Raw genomic sequence first — 16,566 nt, 5'->3', positions numbered from 1 at the left:
TTTTCCCAGGCGCCGTGTGACAAAAAATACTATTGATTCAATGTAGTACAGAAATATTGTACTTATAGCCTCCGGCTCATCGATATCAACGTATTCTGGCAGTGGTGAGCAGTGTATTTGGTACCTGGGCCTTCGGCGGAAACAATAAATGTTGGTCAGTGCTTCTTACCACTTAAGTAGAGCAATAGTCGTATGCGTTAATATAAATATGTAGTTGTCATCCACTGGCGGAAATGACGGCTCTTGTTTTGGGTCTCATAGGTCTTGCAGGTGTTCCTATTGTTTTGTCCCGTTCGTACAGCACCTTGATCGTTCTCAAGTGTGCCGTCTACTGACGTATGCCTGAATTGCATGTAGTATCGGGAGAAATACGGTACAGTAGTCAGCAGTCCCCCGTGAGATGATGCTTCGGCATACTTTGCCATTTATGACCACTGTATGTATTAAATGGACCAATCGTTGCATACATTCGACTTCTTGTGTTAAGAACTGTTTACAAAATTGTCTGCGCAATGGCACAGATTTGTCCGAGTCCAAATATTTAGCACAACACCTCATATCGAGTTGCCGTGTGTTGTCCCGTTTTGTCTCTTTCGCATCATTAGCCTAACAATGAGCTGGAAATGTGGAAAAGCATGCCGAGCTGGTTAGCAGACGAGTTGGCGAACGGAGGGGAGGCCAGCTCGAACGCGGAGCGGAGTGTTGCAGCGAGGAGAGACGACGAAAGGAAAGGGGAGGACGAAGAGAGAGCCGCCTTCAAAAATGGCGTCCCCGATGAAAATGAGTAAAGATGTTTGTTTTTTTTTAAACGCGGCCTGCTTTTTTGGTTAATCTTCCTCGCTCGCTTTGTACTTTATAACCACTTCCTCTATATGTGGGCGCTTTTTAATTGAATACCAGAAGGCGTGAACGTACGCAGTTGGCATGCACTGAGGGCGAAATAACACCCCCTTTATTCTTATGCGGCTAGCTGTTAGCATCCTGACAGAGGAGGAGGAGGGGTGCTTCATGGCCGTGGACATTTGCATGAAAAGGACAAACATTCAAATTAGGGATTTCTCCGCTTGTGGTGTGCGCGTGTGTATAGTGAGAACGCTCGCTACCAACGTGGATGTCTCCTGTCCTTTGCCATATTTTTATATGGCGCTAGGCTGCGTAGCCTAAAAAACTAGCCCAAAGAAAGGGGAGGAGGCACCACGGAGAGAGAGAGAGACAGAGAGAGAGAGACAGAGAGTGAGAGAGAGAGAGGAAAAAGAGGGGACGCGTTGGAAATCAAATGTTCATCAGCGTTTCGCCCATTGGCGGCCAAATCCGCGACATCTTCATCATGAGCCGGACTGAATTCGGACTACCTTCGTGGAAATGATAAACGTGGAAGGAGGAAAATGAGGAAGAGTGTCTTTTATCGAGCTGGTTGGATTATAAACCCGTAGACCCCCCTCTTTTTTCATCCAGTTTTTTCCTCCTCCCCTCCATTTCTCTTTCAATATGCTGTTTTCCACTCCGGAGGACTGGCTTATGAAACCGGGGAAAATTGCCTGAAACGGAGCTCGGGAAAGACTGGATTTTTTTCCTCCCCCGCCTTGCGACGTCGCTTTCGCATGCGCCCCCCTCCACATAGATGGATAGAAATTACCCGGGAACAGGGTTCGGCGATTTGGGCGCTGGAGCAGGATGGAGTTACGAGAGATCGGCCAAAGCAAGGTAATCGGCACAAGCCAGACAATGTGCATGCACGCATGCATGCATCAGTGCTTACATTGACCCGTGTAAACACATTGTCGCCATTGGCTTCGCGCTCCACACACGCACTCGCTACGCCGATGCATTGTCATCCCAAAGAGTTGCATAGTAATAACATTATCAACAGCAATGGAGCGGTGTGCGTGTCGTGGGGGTGGGCGGGGTGCGGGGGGGGGGGGGTTGAATTGAATGCGATTGACAGACGGTGTTTTTTTTTTAGCTAGACGTGGATGTTGGAGATGGTGGATGGGAAGTGGTGGTGGCGTCTCCACGGGCTTTTTTTTTCACTTTGCAGGCTTGGGCATGCTCTGATAAATAAATGGGTTCGAATGGTGCTAAAAAGCTCCACAGCAGCCCCCTCCTGACAGACATCAACTAAAATTGGAGGTGCATTGGTGGAGCCATCGTTAAAGGGGTGGGTGGGTGGGGGGGTTAGTTCGATTGCAATGAAAATATTCCAAATTTTTGCAGCATTTGGCCCCAGACATGATTGGAGATGATTTGCGGTGGGCTTCTTGCAGCCTCATTTGCATAATGAAATGCGACCATTCGAACCACATTCAGTTGTTTCGGTAAAAATAGCAAGGGCAAGGAGACATCATGATTTGATGCTAAGAATGATAAGTTTGATGCTGACGTGCTTATAATGTGAAAAAAGCCGGAATCATTCACGAGACCTGTTACCTTTTGCGTTAGCACGCGAGCTAGCTTTGCAAGGAAGTCAATTGCGGCCTGCTAGCATCACTTACCTAGCCGCTTCTAGCACATTTTCCCACCCCGCTACTCGAACACGAAACGTTTTGGTGTCTCGTTTTAGACGCGATGCCATGTCCAAATGATGGCATCGGTGCTGATATTTGTCACTCTCCATACGTCGATGAGTAGCGCCCGGTTGTGAGCCTCGTCGACGTAATCATTGAACAGCTCGTCCCTTCAATTGTACGAGGTAGTTGTGATGTACAGCACTGCACAAATGTGGTTTCTTTTCACCCCAAAATGTTGACCTTGCACACACATAAGGCCGCGTGTGTGCTTTGCGCTCATCGCTGCTGTGGAGAGCTCCCCGCAAGCCGGCACAAATTGCTAACATGTTCACCAACGGCCAGCAAGCCAACCATTGCATGTTCACCTCAGGCATGTCATATTAGTCACGTGTGCATTTTTGTTGCAGTACTCCGGCATCATCACGATTCATTTTCTATAAAAACATGACATGTCTCATGTAAATCCCATTCTTGAGTTTCATTTTGATGCTGACATTGAATGACTGTCGTAGTTGCAACGAAATCAAGTGTCGATGACTTTCATCGTGGGAAGATTTGAGTTTTTAACTCACTTAAATGGGATGGGATTCTGGAAAGCGGCTGTCACCTTTTTTTTAGTTTCCAGCTGATGTTTATGCAAATGTACTCAGAAATTAATGACACTTCATCGTTCCTCCTCCTCCTCCTAGTCTTGTCTATGGGAGTTCCAGATCATCCCACCCTGATTCTGAGCTCCTCCACCGCCAAGCCTACGCCACCCCACACCCTCTGCAGGGCTATGCCACCAATCACCACCCAGGGAGCTCCGGCCAAGGCGGGGCTTGGGGAGCAGCTGGACGGAGTTTGGGTGAGATAAATGTCATACCTCCCGTGTCCCCAACATTAGGGGCCGCAGGAATGAATTATGGCCATGTAAGTCCTAGTCTAGACGTGTGCGTGAACAATGCGCGCAACCTGAATAAATTCAGTTGGGATTAAAAAAATAAATAAAAATCAAACAGCGGTACACTTCTTCACTTGAAGACCACGGGAGTATTATCTACGCAATTTTTGTCATTTCCTGTAAACGCAATTAAAAGCCCGAGCGCTGAGTTTGTCCTCCGAGGGGAAAGTTATGTTGCAAATGTGATTTTCTGTGATATTACGTCACTTTGTCGTGAGCTACAAATCAAAGAGTGAAAATAATTCACTGTCGCTGAATTAGTTTGCAGGCTACAAGTGGGGGGTGAAATCCATTACTGAAGCACTGGCATGACAAGTGCTGATAGTTAAAAATATTCAACCCAAGATGGATGGAGTCTGAGGACTATATTTACCGCCCGCTACCTTGCAATATCACTTTGTTGTTTAAGTAGGCAGAATTTCAACACACGGTACCGTAGAGTAACCTGAGCCAAGTATTAACAACATATCATATCTTGGGCTTTTGTTGTTACGCTCACTCTTCGCTCTAGCAAAGTTGTCAAGCCGAGGCACCGGTAATTATTATTTGTTGATACATGATCAAAATATGCAAGTGCCTTTGGCAGCATTTTTCATGGCTGCGTATTTCTTTCTAAAAGGTCTGTCGGGGCTGTTTGACACTGGCCTGCACCACGCCAGCCCCTCGGCCCCCGACGCCTCAGTCATGAATCTGATTTCGGCATTGGAGTCTCGGGGTCCTCAGGCCCCCCCCTCGGCCTCTTCCTTACTCTCCCAGTTCCGCACACCATCTTGGCAGACAGGTAGGACTGCGTTTGCTCTTCCCTTATGTGTTGACATTCAAACGTGGCCTGCTGTCAATATGACGTTGAAATAACCTGCGGTCGGTTCTAGTATCATTCTGCTTGCGTTGTGTTGGATGTCATTGTTGTTGTTTTTTAATGTGAAGAACAAAGCAAAGGTTGATAGGTCAGGGTTCCGATTTGCATGAAATGGACGACGAAAGTCATTTGCCATTCTTTTTTTTGTCCCCCTGCTGAACAGCGATGCACACGCCTGCTCCTGCGGAATTATTCATTTCTGGAGCTCTTCCTGGCTCGGGCTCCTTCCCCTCCTCCTCCGCTCTCTCAGCCTATCAGCACCCAGCTTCCTTTTCCAGCCGCTCCTTTCCCGGTGCCTCACTTTCGCTCCAGGACACGCCCACGTTCAGCCCCACGTCCAACGGTCTGCTGTCCCCGCACGACCCCTTACTACACATCAAAGCCCCCTCCCAGTCCAGCCTGGGTTTCGACAGACTCCTGTCGTCGCAAGGGGCTGCAGCGGCCGCCTATCGGGGCAGCCAAGACCCTACAGGTGCCTCATCAGCCCAGGCGTCCTCTGCTCGACACCTGCAGTCTCACCAATTTAACCTGCTGTCGTCACAGCTCCAAGACCAGTCGTCCCAGCTGTATAACGCCTCGGTATTCTCCTCGGCCCAGCCGCAAGCTCAGTCCCAGTCCCAGTCCAACTCTGCTCAGGAGCGGGCCGTGCCCAGACAGGACAGCGTCATCAAGCACTACCAGCGGCCCACGGCGTCGCAGCCGCAGCTCTCGTCCTCGGCCGCCCACTCCCTACAGCACTACCTCAGCTGCGGAGGGGCGGGCTATCAACAAATAGCCAGCCATCACAGGCACGCTGGCCTTTCCTGCAGCCCGCTGGGTGACCAGAGCCCTTCGTCGGACCACAAAGCCTCCTCTCGTACGGAGCAATATCGGCCCATCATCCAGCCCCCGTATTCTTCATCTTCCTCCTCCTCTTCCTCCTCTGCCGGGAAAGGTACCAAAGGTAGCTCCAGCAGTGGCTACTCCTCTGCGAGTTCAGCATCGTCCTCAAGAACTCCTCTCACACCTCCTTCTGCATCCTCTACCTCCTCCACCTCGTCGTCGTCCTCCTCCTCCTCGTCCTCCTCTTCTGCCGCTCACCCTCCCAACTCGGTCCCCACTTCGAACTCCGGCGCGGCCCCCTCCAGGCAGCAACCCCCCACTCAACCAGCCCCACCGGCCCCGGCCCCTCAGCAGCAACAGCCCCCTCCCACTTCCACTTCGACACCTCAATCCCTTCCCAAATCCTGCCTCTCTGGCTACGGTTCTCCCGTGCCGCCCGTCAAAACCCCCACCTCCGCTCTTACTGGTCAGACTCCGCCCCAGCAGCAGGCACAGTCATATTCTCCAAATCAGCCCCCTACTTCTCACCTCGCTCAATCCTATGGCGGCTTCAGTTCCCCGCAAGCCCAGGACCTGAGCTCAGGTACCGGTGGAAAAGGCTACGGGAGCCTAGGAGGGCGGAGTCAGTCATACCCCACCGATCTGTACGGGGCCGATTCCGCTTACGGATCGCTTCCCCCTTCTCTAGGTGGGGCCGGAAGCCCATCACTGGGTTACGGTGCCCCGGGCCATTCCCCTGCGCTTTTAAGATCAAGTGGTTCATCGGGTAGCGGAGCATCTGGCGGAGGAAGCGGCAGCGGTCCGGCGAGTGGAAACTCTTCGTCAGGAGGAGCGGCAGGAAATGGCATGGCCAGCGAGAGAGGTGGAGGAGGTAGCGGAGGAGCGTCTTATCATATTCCCGATTCTAGCCCCTCCCCATCCGGAAACTCGGGCATTATCCGCCCAGGGCTGCACTCCCCGGTGCCGGCGTGCCCCACGCAATCCCCCGGGGGCGCGGGTACCAATAAATACATCTCGTCTGTTCTCTCTCCCACTTTCCTCAGCTCCCCGCAGGGCTACCCTGACACCAGAGGTCCGAGCTCCCAACCTCAGTCTTATCACGCCGCCCCCTCCAAAACAAAGGCGGACACGTCAATGCTCGGAGTTGCTTCGCAGAGATCCCAAGAGGAAGTCGACGACGACGACGAGTTCTTGATCCAGCACTTGCTGCAGGCGCAAGCGAGTCCCGCTCCCCAGGCTTCTCATCACCATTCCCAACAGCAGCCCCAACAGACACCCCAGCAAAGCCAGCCTCAGTCTCAGTCGGCGCCGCCGACCTCTGATTCTGGCAAAGGGCTCGGCTATGAAATGGGAAAGTCCTCTGAAGAAAGGTACCACCCCCAAAGCGTCATACGCACCCACACTGCCACATCCTCTTCTGGGGTCGGAAATCCAAACTCTGGAGGGTCAATCTCTGGCCTGGACAGCCAGCTGGAGATGTCATTAAAGAAACAGCAGCAACATCATCATCAACAGCAGCAGCAGCAGCAGCACCATCACCAACAACAGCAAAGGAACGAAAGGCCTGCGGGGAGCAGCAGGAGTAGTGGGGGACGAGGCAGTGCCGAACAGGTGCACTCGCACCTTCTTCACCATGACAACTTGGGCTCAGTAGTCCACTACGGACGAGGGGACCCGTACACGCAGCACTCCCTCGCTCCCCAACACTCCTCCCATAATCAGCACGTGTCGTCACATTCGCAGATAGCACCCCACGCCCAGATGGAGCTGCAGAAAAAAGAGCGCGCCGAAATCCCCTATCCTCGTAAAACGCCGGAGGTCCAGCCACAACATTCTCAGTCTCAAAGCGCCGCGTCCCTTATGGACTCCCCCAGCGATCAGTCGCACCAGCCGCCGCACCTCCTGCAGTCCGTGTTGTCCCACACGACCCGGAACAAACTGGAGGCTCATACGCAGCACCACAAGATGGACACGCACCCACAACATCCGCAGCAACACCACAAAATGGAAACGCATCGGCAACACCAACAGCACCATAAAATGGACTCCCACCAATCACATCAGCAGCACCCAAAAATGGACTCCCACCATCAGCAGCACCACAAGATGGACTCTCACCCCCAACAGCAGCAGCAGCAGCAGCGCGCCATGGGTCAACAACAAGCTGCGATGGAGAGTGCCGGCGGACGACTGGGCTCGACTAAACATCCAGCTCAAGCTCAGTCGCAGACCAGCCAGCTCCAGCTCCAACTGCAGTCGCAGGCTTTAGAGGTGGCGGCGGCTCATTACAACCACGGCCCCTCGTCGCACCCGCACGAACAAGGCCAAGTCAAACAAAGCTCGGTGGCTTCATCTTTGGACATGCTGGAGCGCTCTCTTTCCCAGACCTCCAGCACCGATGTGGCGATCGCAGAGGACGGACGCGGCGGACGCAGCGGAGGAAGCGGCGAGCGCCACCGACAGCAACAGCAGGAGCAGCAGCAGCAACAGCAGCAGAGGCAGCACCCGTCTCACCATCACCCACAACCGCACTCGGCCCCTGAACTCCACTCTTTCCTCTCGGAGCCTGAAATCGCCATGCCCGCCCCTTCCCACATGCACCACCTTTCGCAGCACCACCCCCAGCAGCAGCAGCAGCACCCCAGCTCTCAACACCAGCAAGCCCATTCTCACCACCCTCACCACATGCCCCCGGCGTCTGCCCCGGCCCACCCCCAATCTCAGCCCGATCCGCAGCAGCCACTGTCGTCCCAGCTCACCCCCCAGCAGAGCCAGTTAGACCAACAGCGCTCAGAGCAGCACCAGTTTGACACGGTCAGCCCGGTGGAGAAAGCAGACCAAAGCCAACAGAGTAATCGCTTTGTTCCCCTGACATCCATCTGCTTTCCCGACTCCCTTCTCCAGGATGAGGACCGCTCCTTTTTTCCAGGCATGGAGGACATGTTTTGCGCAGAGGACTACAAGTCGAGTTGCGCCGGTGCTGCCGGACCAGGGCAGGAGGCGATGAATGAAAGCCATACTGGGCAAGAGGCAATGGGCTCCATGAAAGCCGGACAGAGTGGCGGCGGACCCGGGGGGGCCGGCAGCGGCGCTGGCTATGATATGATGGGTCACCATGGAGATCAGGGTTACGAGCCTTATTGTCACAGCTTGGAAGAGCCCGGCAACAATACGATGACTCTGGATCTTGACTCCCTTAAAAGCCACGAGCTGCCCTCCACGGTGAACACCGAACAGCTCGGTTTAATTCAGTCCCAGAACCCAGCGCTGGGTATGAGCTCCAATAACACCGGAGCTAACAACTCCGCTGCAAAGATGTCCTCCGGACCCGGAGGAACGAGCGCGGGGGCAGCTTCGGGAGGCCTCCAATCGCCAATTTTCTGCTCGTCTCGTCCCAAAAAGCTCCTCAAGTCGAGCTCATTTCACCTCTTGAAGGAGCGCAGAGACCCGAACACGCTGCCGAAGAAAAGTTACGCTCAGGAGTACGAGTTTGAAGACGATGAGGATAAAGCTGACCAGCCTGCTGACATCAGGTTGAACAGTCGGAGGCTTCCGGATCTCCTGCCAGATTTGGTGTCCAGCTGCAGGAAAGGAGGAGGAGGAGGAGGAAGCGGCTCTCTCAGCCCTTTAATGAGTGACATTGACTTCTACCACGCCTCCGGCTACCCATCAATGGGCGCGCACTCTCTTTTGCCTCAGGACGGCCCGAAGAAGAGAGGCCGGAAGCCTACGCGGCCCAAGAGAGAGGGCCCCCCTCGACCCAGAGGCAGGCCTCGCATTCGCCCCATGCCCGAACCTTACACGCCACGAGGAATGATGGGCGAAATGGGCGGGACGGTTGGCGGCGGCGCAGGGGGATTCAGCGTGGAGGGGCGAGGCAGGGGCCGAGGCCGCGGGAGCAGAGGAAGAGGAGGTCGGAGAGAGGACATGTACATGGAAATGAGCGGGAAGGAGCAGGAGCAGATGCATCACCATCACCAACACCAACACCAACACCACCATCAGCAGCAGCAGCAGCAACTCCATCATCAGTCGCAACAGCATGAACCCATTCCACCATTGAAGGTGAGTAGCTCGACATCAGTCCCCCAAGGATTCGTATAGTTGACCAATCGGTATGCCACATTCACGGTACGTAGGCACCGATTTCAAACGTTGTCGTGGACTCCCGGTTCACGGCTCGAAAAGTTAATTCAGATCCATTGGTGACGCTAACAAACCTAAACGATAAGAGAATCGTTCCACAATTTGATGCTTTCCTGTCTGACGTACGCCCCGAATCATATTTGTTCTCTATTTCTTTGAAATAGATCAAGTTGCCAATTCCCATGTCGTCCTCCGATGCCTTGCTGAGGGCAGACTCTCTGTCTGGCACAGACCCTGCTTTGTCTGATGGCTCAGTAGGCTCGGCCCCTTCACTTGGTCTCAGTCCTGGTCCTTGCGGCACTGAGAGCGCCAGGGCGCAGGACAAAAACAAGCAGAAAAGCCAGATGGCCAACGAAGGAATAGATGGGGACGGCCTCGAGGAAAGGGTAAGAGGTCCTGGTCAATGGCCGCTCGATTGCATTGAAGCACATTTGCGTCGCGTTTTTTTTTTTTTTTTTTTTTTTGGCCAGCGGCGCTTTCGAGTAATTTCCCCATGAATTGATCTCATCTCCAATTTGCTCGATGTGACTCTCCTAGGGTGATGAGAAGGACCCAGAGTCCAAAGCTGGCCTGGTTGCTTCTTTCTTGGACTTCCTCAAGACAGGGAAGAGACCTCCAAGCTTGGACATTTCCCCCGGAATGGAAGCGGACAACGGCGAAAGCTCCCCGTGTAAATCCGGCTTGCGGCCGCTCTCCCCGGCGCCTCCTCCGCCCCCGCCCCCGTTCGGGGACGGCGAAGGTAACGGCACTCTCGCCCTGGGCGGCTGCCCCAGCCCCAAGCGCTTGGAGGACGAGCTCAAGAGAAACCTGGAGACCCTGCCCTCGTTCTCCTCGGATGAGGAGGACTCGGTCGGAAAGAACCAGGACCTCCAGAAGAGCATCTCCTCGGCCATTTCCGCCCTGTACGACACTCCTCAGCTGACCGCTAACATCCATCACGCGTTGCCGCCTCCTCAGCCGCAGCCTTGTCACTCCCCTCTGACGCCCCCGTTGCAGCCCCCCACCCTTAGCCCTCAGACGGACATTCACGCGCCCCACGCGCAACCCCCGCCCAATGAGCCCTGCGTCCTCCAGCCGGAGGACGAAAACGTGGATGAGGAGAATGACCGGGAGAGGAGGACCGCGGGGGATGAGGAGACTGAGATGATGGAGGACAGAGAACCGCAGCTGGAGACACTGGGTGCCCCGAAGCTTGAAGGTACGGCCAAACTCGAGCTGCGGGTGCTGTTTTTTCATGTTGGGGGTGTCATCTTTGGATTTGGGGGAAAAAAAAGAAGAGAGAGAGAAAGAACGGGTATCTGTTTGGCATACATTTTCATCAAGACTCGGCACACGGTTACATCACAGTTAAAGACGCGGTCCAATTCTGCCGGTGTTGGTTTGAAGAACAGTTTTCCATCGGTCTGTCAAATGGTTCTCAGGCTTGATCTCTTTTTTTTTTTTTTTTTTTTTTGCAGTGTCCCTGCCGGAGCTTCCCGCTCCTGCTGAAGCAACAAGTCCCCTCCCTCCCTCGGTCCCTCCCTCTCCTGCCTCCTCTTCCTCATCCTCTTCCTCCTCCTCCCCTCCTCCCTCCCCGCTTCCGCCGCTCTCACTGCCCTCGCCTCTTCCTCCTCCGCCCCCAGAGGAACAACGGGAGGCCTCGAAGCCCTCGAGCCCCGTTGCCGCCAAATCTCAGACGCCGCCGCCTCCCCTGACTGCTACTCTGCCGCCGCCTGACACTCCTCCTCCTCCTCCTCCTTCTCCTCCTCCCACCTCTTCAAGCCCACCTCCTCCTGCTCAAGCTTCTCCTCAAAAGGAGTCTCCAACACCCTCCCCCGAGTCTGCCCCCTCTCCTGAAGAAGAGCGACCGCCCCCAAAGAACACCAACTTGCACCTGGCGCAGAAGCAGGAGGACGCGGCCGTCGCGGGCGAGAGTGAGGAGGACGACAGTGAGAGCGGCGGGGAGGGCATCTTCAGGGAGAGGGATGAGTTTGTCGTGAGGGTGGAGGACATCGGAACACTCAAGGTGGGTGCAGTGGTGACCCGGCTCGTCGCGCCTCGTGAATTTTGTGTCGTGGTCTGTGGCGGTGCAACTTCCGCGCTGTGCGGAGAGCACTCCGTCTGCACACGTCTTTGAGTGTCTCCTCCTTCACAGAGGGCACAAGCTCGCACCTGACATCATCGAAGCACTACAAAAGGAGGGTGTATTTGTGTCACTCGGACAGATTCCATTCAGTATTTTACAGCTCATTTTCTTTTGATTTCTTTCTGGCTCTTTCTTCAATGCTCCAAGACGCCACAAGATGGTGCCAAAGCACCCACTAAAAGGAAAGTCATTGGCGCAAGGAAGCATCTTGAAGCGGGAGACAAAGACCTTTGTGTGCCCGGGTGGAGCGAAGTTCAGCTCGGGTTGTTCGGGAAAGTTACGAGTCTTCGCCACATGCCCCTGTTGAGCGCACTCGACGATCAAATCATCTCAAAGCGCTTTCTTTTTACGGCTATGGGAAAGATGACTTGGAAAAGATATTCAAGTGTTGACCGGTCAGGGCCTCTGCTCTATTTACCGTTGAAACTTAAGATAGGCAGGTCGTGTTAAGGTACAGCAGAGGTCAAGGCGGCAGTGGATCCAAGAGCGAAGGGGAAGCAGGATAATTGTGGGATCACATGGGCCCTGGGGGGGTGGGGGGGGGGGGCACTGGGAAAAGCGCGGCGGCGCCTTCCGGCTCAGCCTGATCATGAGTGCAAGCAGACACAAAGTCCCCGGAAAGCGCACCGCCAAAATAAAAGAAATGAGGAAGTCAGAAGACAAACGCGTAGGGAGCGTCTGTGACAGCACGTCGCAGGTAGACCGGGGGCTTGATGCTCGTTTGCATCCCGTCTTCCGGAATGCCCTCTCGAGATCTGAACCTTTGTCCGACGCAGACTGACTTTGCGAGCTACTAAGTGGGCTCGTGTGTTTTCGCTCCAGCTGGCCTTGCAGACGGGCCGGGAGCCTCCGCCCATCTGGAGGGTGCAGAAAGCCCTGCTGCAGAAGTTCAGCCCGGAGATCAAAGATGGACAGAGACAGTTCTGCGCCACGAGCAACGTGAGTTGGCCTCAGGAAGGCGCGCTCTCATCGCGTGACCGTCTTGCTGTTTGTCCAGCGGTGCGGAAGCCCTTTGCCTGATGTCACATGTGCCCCCTCCTCCCCCTCAGTACCTGGGCTACTTTGGAGATGCCAAAAGACGTTACCAGCGCATCTACGTCAAGTTTTTGGAGAACGTCAACAAGAAGGACTACGTCAGAGTCTGCTCTCGAAGGCCGTGGCGCAGGGCCACGCCCGCCCTCAGGTACCCAACTTGCTCATCGTGACGATTCGGCCACCTTGACTTCCTTCTTACGGTCTTAATCTAAGCAAGCTCTTGTAGAATCGAGATGGCTCATTTTCGGGCCTTTCGGTGCAATTTGTCGACATGTCACAGGCGCCAGTCCTTCCCCAGAATGGCTTCTCCTCCCGCTAACCAAGCTCAACCCAAGGAGGAGCGATTGACTCCGTCCAGCCAGCGTGAGAAGGAGCAGAAGGAGAAATGGCGAACAACCCCGCCGGCTCTGAAAGAACAGCGGGAGAAAAAGGAGGCCCCGGCCAAGGCCAAGGAGAAAGAGCCGGAGGCGGACAAAGACAAGCGAGCGCAAGCGGCGGAGCGGCGCGCCGCCGAGCGTGGGAGGCCCAAGGACGAGAAGAAAGCGCCGGAGAGGAAGGAGAAAACCGAGCGCCCGCCAAAGTCCAAAGCGGCCAGGGTGAAGGCGGAGCCTCCCCCCAAGAAGCGCAAGAAGTGGCTGAAGGAAGCTCCCTCCTCTTCCGACTCGGACTCGTCGGACGACGCCGCCAGCGAGAATGAAAGTAAGGCCTTAGCTTGTAGCGGCTTAGCGCCGCCGTCACGCTCCGCGTTCACCTCCTTCCGCCTCCTGTTCTCAGTGCCCGTGAAAGGCGGCGTGAACAACCGAGCCATGAGGGAAATGTTCCGCAGCTACGTGGAAATGCTCGTCAGCACCGCTCTGGACCCCGACATGATCCAGGCCTTGGAGGACACGGACGGTAAGAATGCCCGCTCGCCGCCTCCCGACATGTCATCGCGGTGGAATATTATCACGAGGCAACGGAATCCGCACATCGGCACTCGGTCAAGCATTTACGCTCCGCCGAGGTTTTTTTTTTGTGCAATCCCGCTGACTAACAAGCCAACGCCGACGACAAGACAACCGCATCATCTCCTTGGCGGAGGAGCGGTTCTACGCGTGAGACGGAAATAGAATCTGCGCGTGTTATGAAAGCGAGCGGCAGCTCTGGCGTAGGATGACTAATGACAGCCGCTCTACCTTGACCGGCCGGCAGATGAGCTTTACCTCCCCCCCATGAGGAAGATCGACAGCATCCTCAGCGAACAGAAGCGGAGGTTGCTGAGGAGAGTCAGCATGAGCTCTCAGCATCAGGTAATCTGCGCCCCACTGCTCTCGTGGTCTACTTGACGTCGTCGTCCCCGTCTGTCTGGGAAAAACTTTTTAAAAAAAAAAAAAATGTAACTGTCTAATTCTTAGCTGTGCAACCAAAATGCTGTCACCTGACAATGTGCTTTTTTTCCCCCGCTGTATAGGGCGCTGACATGCCTGACTGACGCCCCCCCCCCAAAAAAAAAAAAAGTTGTTGTTTAATACAAAGCACACCACGAAGCGATTGCTACTTCATTTGGCAAAATCTTTTCACCTCAGAATTATGTCGCGGTTTTGTAACCCAAACCTCTTTTTCAGCCGAGACCCTTCATGTGAAAATGACGTGATTGGCTGCGATTTCCGATTAATAGGGGTGCTGTCAAACAGCACTGAAAAATCGAATCGTCTTAACTCGCGTCTGCGGAAGCGTGGGAGCAGTTGATGAAAATGTGTCTCGCGACTCCTGATTTTTGGCGCGTCCTCTTCCTCAGGAGGTTGTGCACGCATACCCCCAGATCATCGTGGACCCCTTGGACTCGGGAGCGGTGAGGGTGCGGCTCAGCGGCGACGCCTACAACCGCAAGACCCTCAACAGAGTCAAGAAAACCCTGCCTAAACCACAGGTGTCTTTTCAAGTTTTAGGCTATGAAAAGGTGCCGACATTGCCATTTTTGTACTGAACACACAAATTCGTTGACATTTACGGGGCGCCGAAGGACGTGGACCCAGAGTTTCAAACCATTCCCACGTCGGGTCTCACGCCCATTATTGCGAGCGTTTAATCGATGCCTCAGAATTTTACTTCCCCTTTAGCGCTTCTGCAGTCATGCGCAAAATGACATTCTCGAGATATTCTTCTTCTCCCTGTCTTGCAAAAGGAACAAAAGTGCTCCTCCTCCCCAAAAAAAAAAAATCTTCACAGCAGAAAGCAGAACTGATCATGACCTGTCAGATTTTGCTCTTCCAGTGATTCTCAAAGTGCACTTCACTTCGAAAGCTTTTCAGTTCAATCAATGAACATTGAATCTTTCAGATTGGTTTGTTTGTAAGAATTTTAATGGGTTTTTTTATTTATTTTTTTTTTTGCAATACATTTCATTTGAATCGTGAGTCAAGTATTTATTTTAATTTGATTTATTTAATTCTGTATTTCAGGGCAGTGCTCATGTTCGAACTGCTTAACTTTACAGCGGCTCACAATAATAAGAAATAATACTTGACTCGATGGAACATCGTTCAAATCCGCACCATCTTAATCCGACTTTGCTTTTTCTCCAGGACCTTAAGCTGTCATCCGACTCCTATCGGATCTACAGTCTGTACCACTCCCTGCATCACTATAAATACCACACCTTCTTACAGTGCAAGAAAGAGGTAAGCTCAGACGTCTCGTATCTTGCGGAGCTAACCTGCCCACGTACTTGAGTCTCAGCCCCCCCCCCCTCCTTTTTTTTTTTTTTTTTTGCAGACCAACACGATCGAGCAGGCGGCTGAGGACCCGGGCCAGGAGGAAGTGGTGCAGCAATGCATGGCCAACCAGGGTTGGCTGGACACGCTCTTCGGCTCCTTCATCGAGCTGCTCACGCTCAGCACCAAAGCCTGAGATGGATGAGATGAATTCAAGTCAGGGGATATGAAAAAGAAAAATAAGGAACACCGTGGATCCCACTGTACAGAGCCCCTTTCCGCCAAACCGTCAATTTTCTTCAAATCTCAAAGATCTGAGGATGTATTTTCACGGCCCATTGTGAACTTGAGGGGCGGGGCGCCAACAATGGCCACCTTTTTTTTTTTTGTTCTTCTTCTTCTTCTTCTTGATCAATGACTAAAGAAACATGTTTCATTGTGAGGGGTGGGACCCCACCGGATTAGGGGTCACGAGCGGGTCAAGAGGAATTTGACCACCCGCGTCAGGTTGGAAAGTGAGGAGAACGCCAAGTCCTCAGAGGAGCCACTAACATCTCGTTAACTGTGCGTCACTAAGACAATAGCTCAAAGAGAAACGATTACCGCTTAGTTTTTACATAAATTATTTTTTTGAAAAGACTAACATCAGCCGTTGGCTTCGGGAAAGACCGAAAGAGGGCGCGAATGCTTTTTAAACTGCGCGTGGAGTGTGCCGTGGGCAGCGTAAACATGGACTCGAACCAATCGATGTGTTCATCAATGCTCTCTCTCTCTCATCCTGTACGACATGAAGGGCAGCGCGACTCAGCGGTGTGATAATATATAAACACATTTTTATTATTTATATGAGGTTTTTAACTTAACAAGCGCTGGATTGCTGCCCTAACATTTGAACTACTTTTTATCGTCCATACCTTCAGTATCCAACCGTGACCCGCATATTCAAGCTGTCTTCCTCTCTCCACTGAAGAACAGACAACATTAAGACCGACATTATGTATCAAATACAGTGGGTGTAAAATAATGTTAAGAAAGAAAAGCGTGGGGGGGCGCGGGATATTTGAAACTTTACATTGTTGTGCTTCAGTTCAATCATCACTCATGGAAATGCAAAGAAAAAAGTAAACTGTCCATTTCCTGTGTGGGAAGAAGGAGTATAAATAAGTGATATTTAAAGAGGAAATAGTCATGTCATTTTTATCATTTTGATGTATGTGCATACTTATTTTGAAAACAATCTAATTTTCCATTTTAAAAAAAGGACATAAGGCGTGTAAATATTGTACAGTTCTTGATGATATTCTTTGTCATTCTGTACATTTAACTCTCCTGTATTTGAGAAACAAATAAAAACTGCAAAGATCACACTGCGTGGTTCGCTTCCCTGTGAGTGACCCTCTTGGGTCAACCCGAATCCGAATTTCATTCTCGTCACC

The 16,566-nt window shown here is 53.0% G+C and overlaps 1 protein-coding gene across 2 annotated transcripts; it reads left to right on the top strand.

Moving 5' to 3' along the window:
• Positions 1–152: 152 nt before the first annotated feature.
• Positions 153–16,495, top strand: prr12a (proline rich 12a). 2 transcript variants are annotated; one of them, XM_086099468.1, is made up of 16 exons: positions 153–436; positions 606–1,704; positions 3,197–3,354; positions 4,070–4,231; positions 4,473–9,196; positions 9,442–9,663; positions 9,815–10,475; positions 10,735–11,282; positions 12,225–12,341; positions 12,452–12,585; positions 12,718–13,136; positions 13,212–13,331; positions 13,629–13,726; positions 14,215–14,346; positions 15,002–15,097; positions 15,192–16,495. In XM_086099468.1, the coding sequence occupies exons 2-16, from the start codon at positions 1,622–1,624 to the stop codon at positions 15,324–15,326; spliced, it is 7,809 nt and encodes a 2,602-aa protein (XP_085955594.1). In that variant the 5' UTR covers positions 153–436; positions 606–1,621; the 3' UTR covers positions 15,327–16,495. The 2 variants fall into 2 exon arrangements, with proteins under 2 accessions (XP_085955594.1, XP_085955595.1); XM_086099469.1 differs by lacking the exon at positions 153–436 and having other exon boundaries at positions 551–1,704.
• The last annotated feature ends 71 nt before the right edge of the window (positions 16,496–16,566 follow it).

The sequence above is a fragment of the Hippocampus guttulatus genome, chromosome 19 (genome assembly GCF_054856545.1).
Source record: "Hippocampus guttulatus isolate MCC_2025c chromosome 19, RoL_Hgut_1.0, whole genome shotgun sequence".
Lineage (NCBI taxonomy): Eukaryota > Metazoa > Chordata > Actinopteri > Syngnathiformes > Syngnathidae > Hippocampus > Hippocampus guttulatus.
This window is presented reverse-complemented; position numbering and strand designations above follow the sequence as displayed.

Bases quoted from the DNA above. Each gene is read 5' to 3' on its own strand.
- prr12a (XM_086099468.1), top strand. From the start codon at position 1,622: ATGGATAGAAATTACCCGGGAACAGGGTTCGGCGATTTGGGCGCTGGA. The intron at 4,232-4,472 runs GTAGGACTGCGT...CCTGCTGAACAG, and splicing joins CACACCATCTTGGCAGACAG to CGATGCACACGCCTGCTCCT. The intron at 15,098-15,191 runs GTAAGCTCAGAC...TTTTTTTTGCAG, and splicing joins TCTTACAGTGCAAGAAAGAG to ACCAACACGATCGAGCAGGC.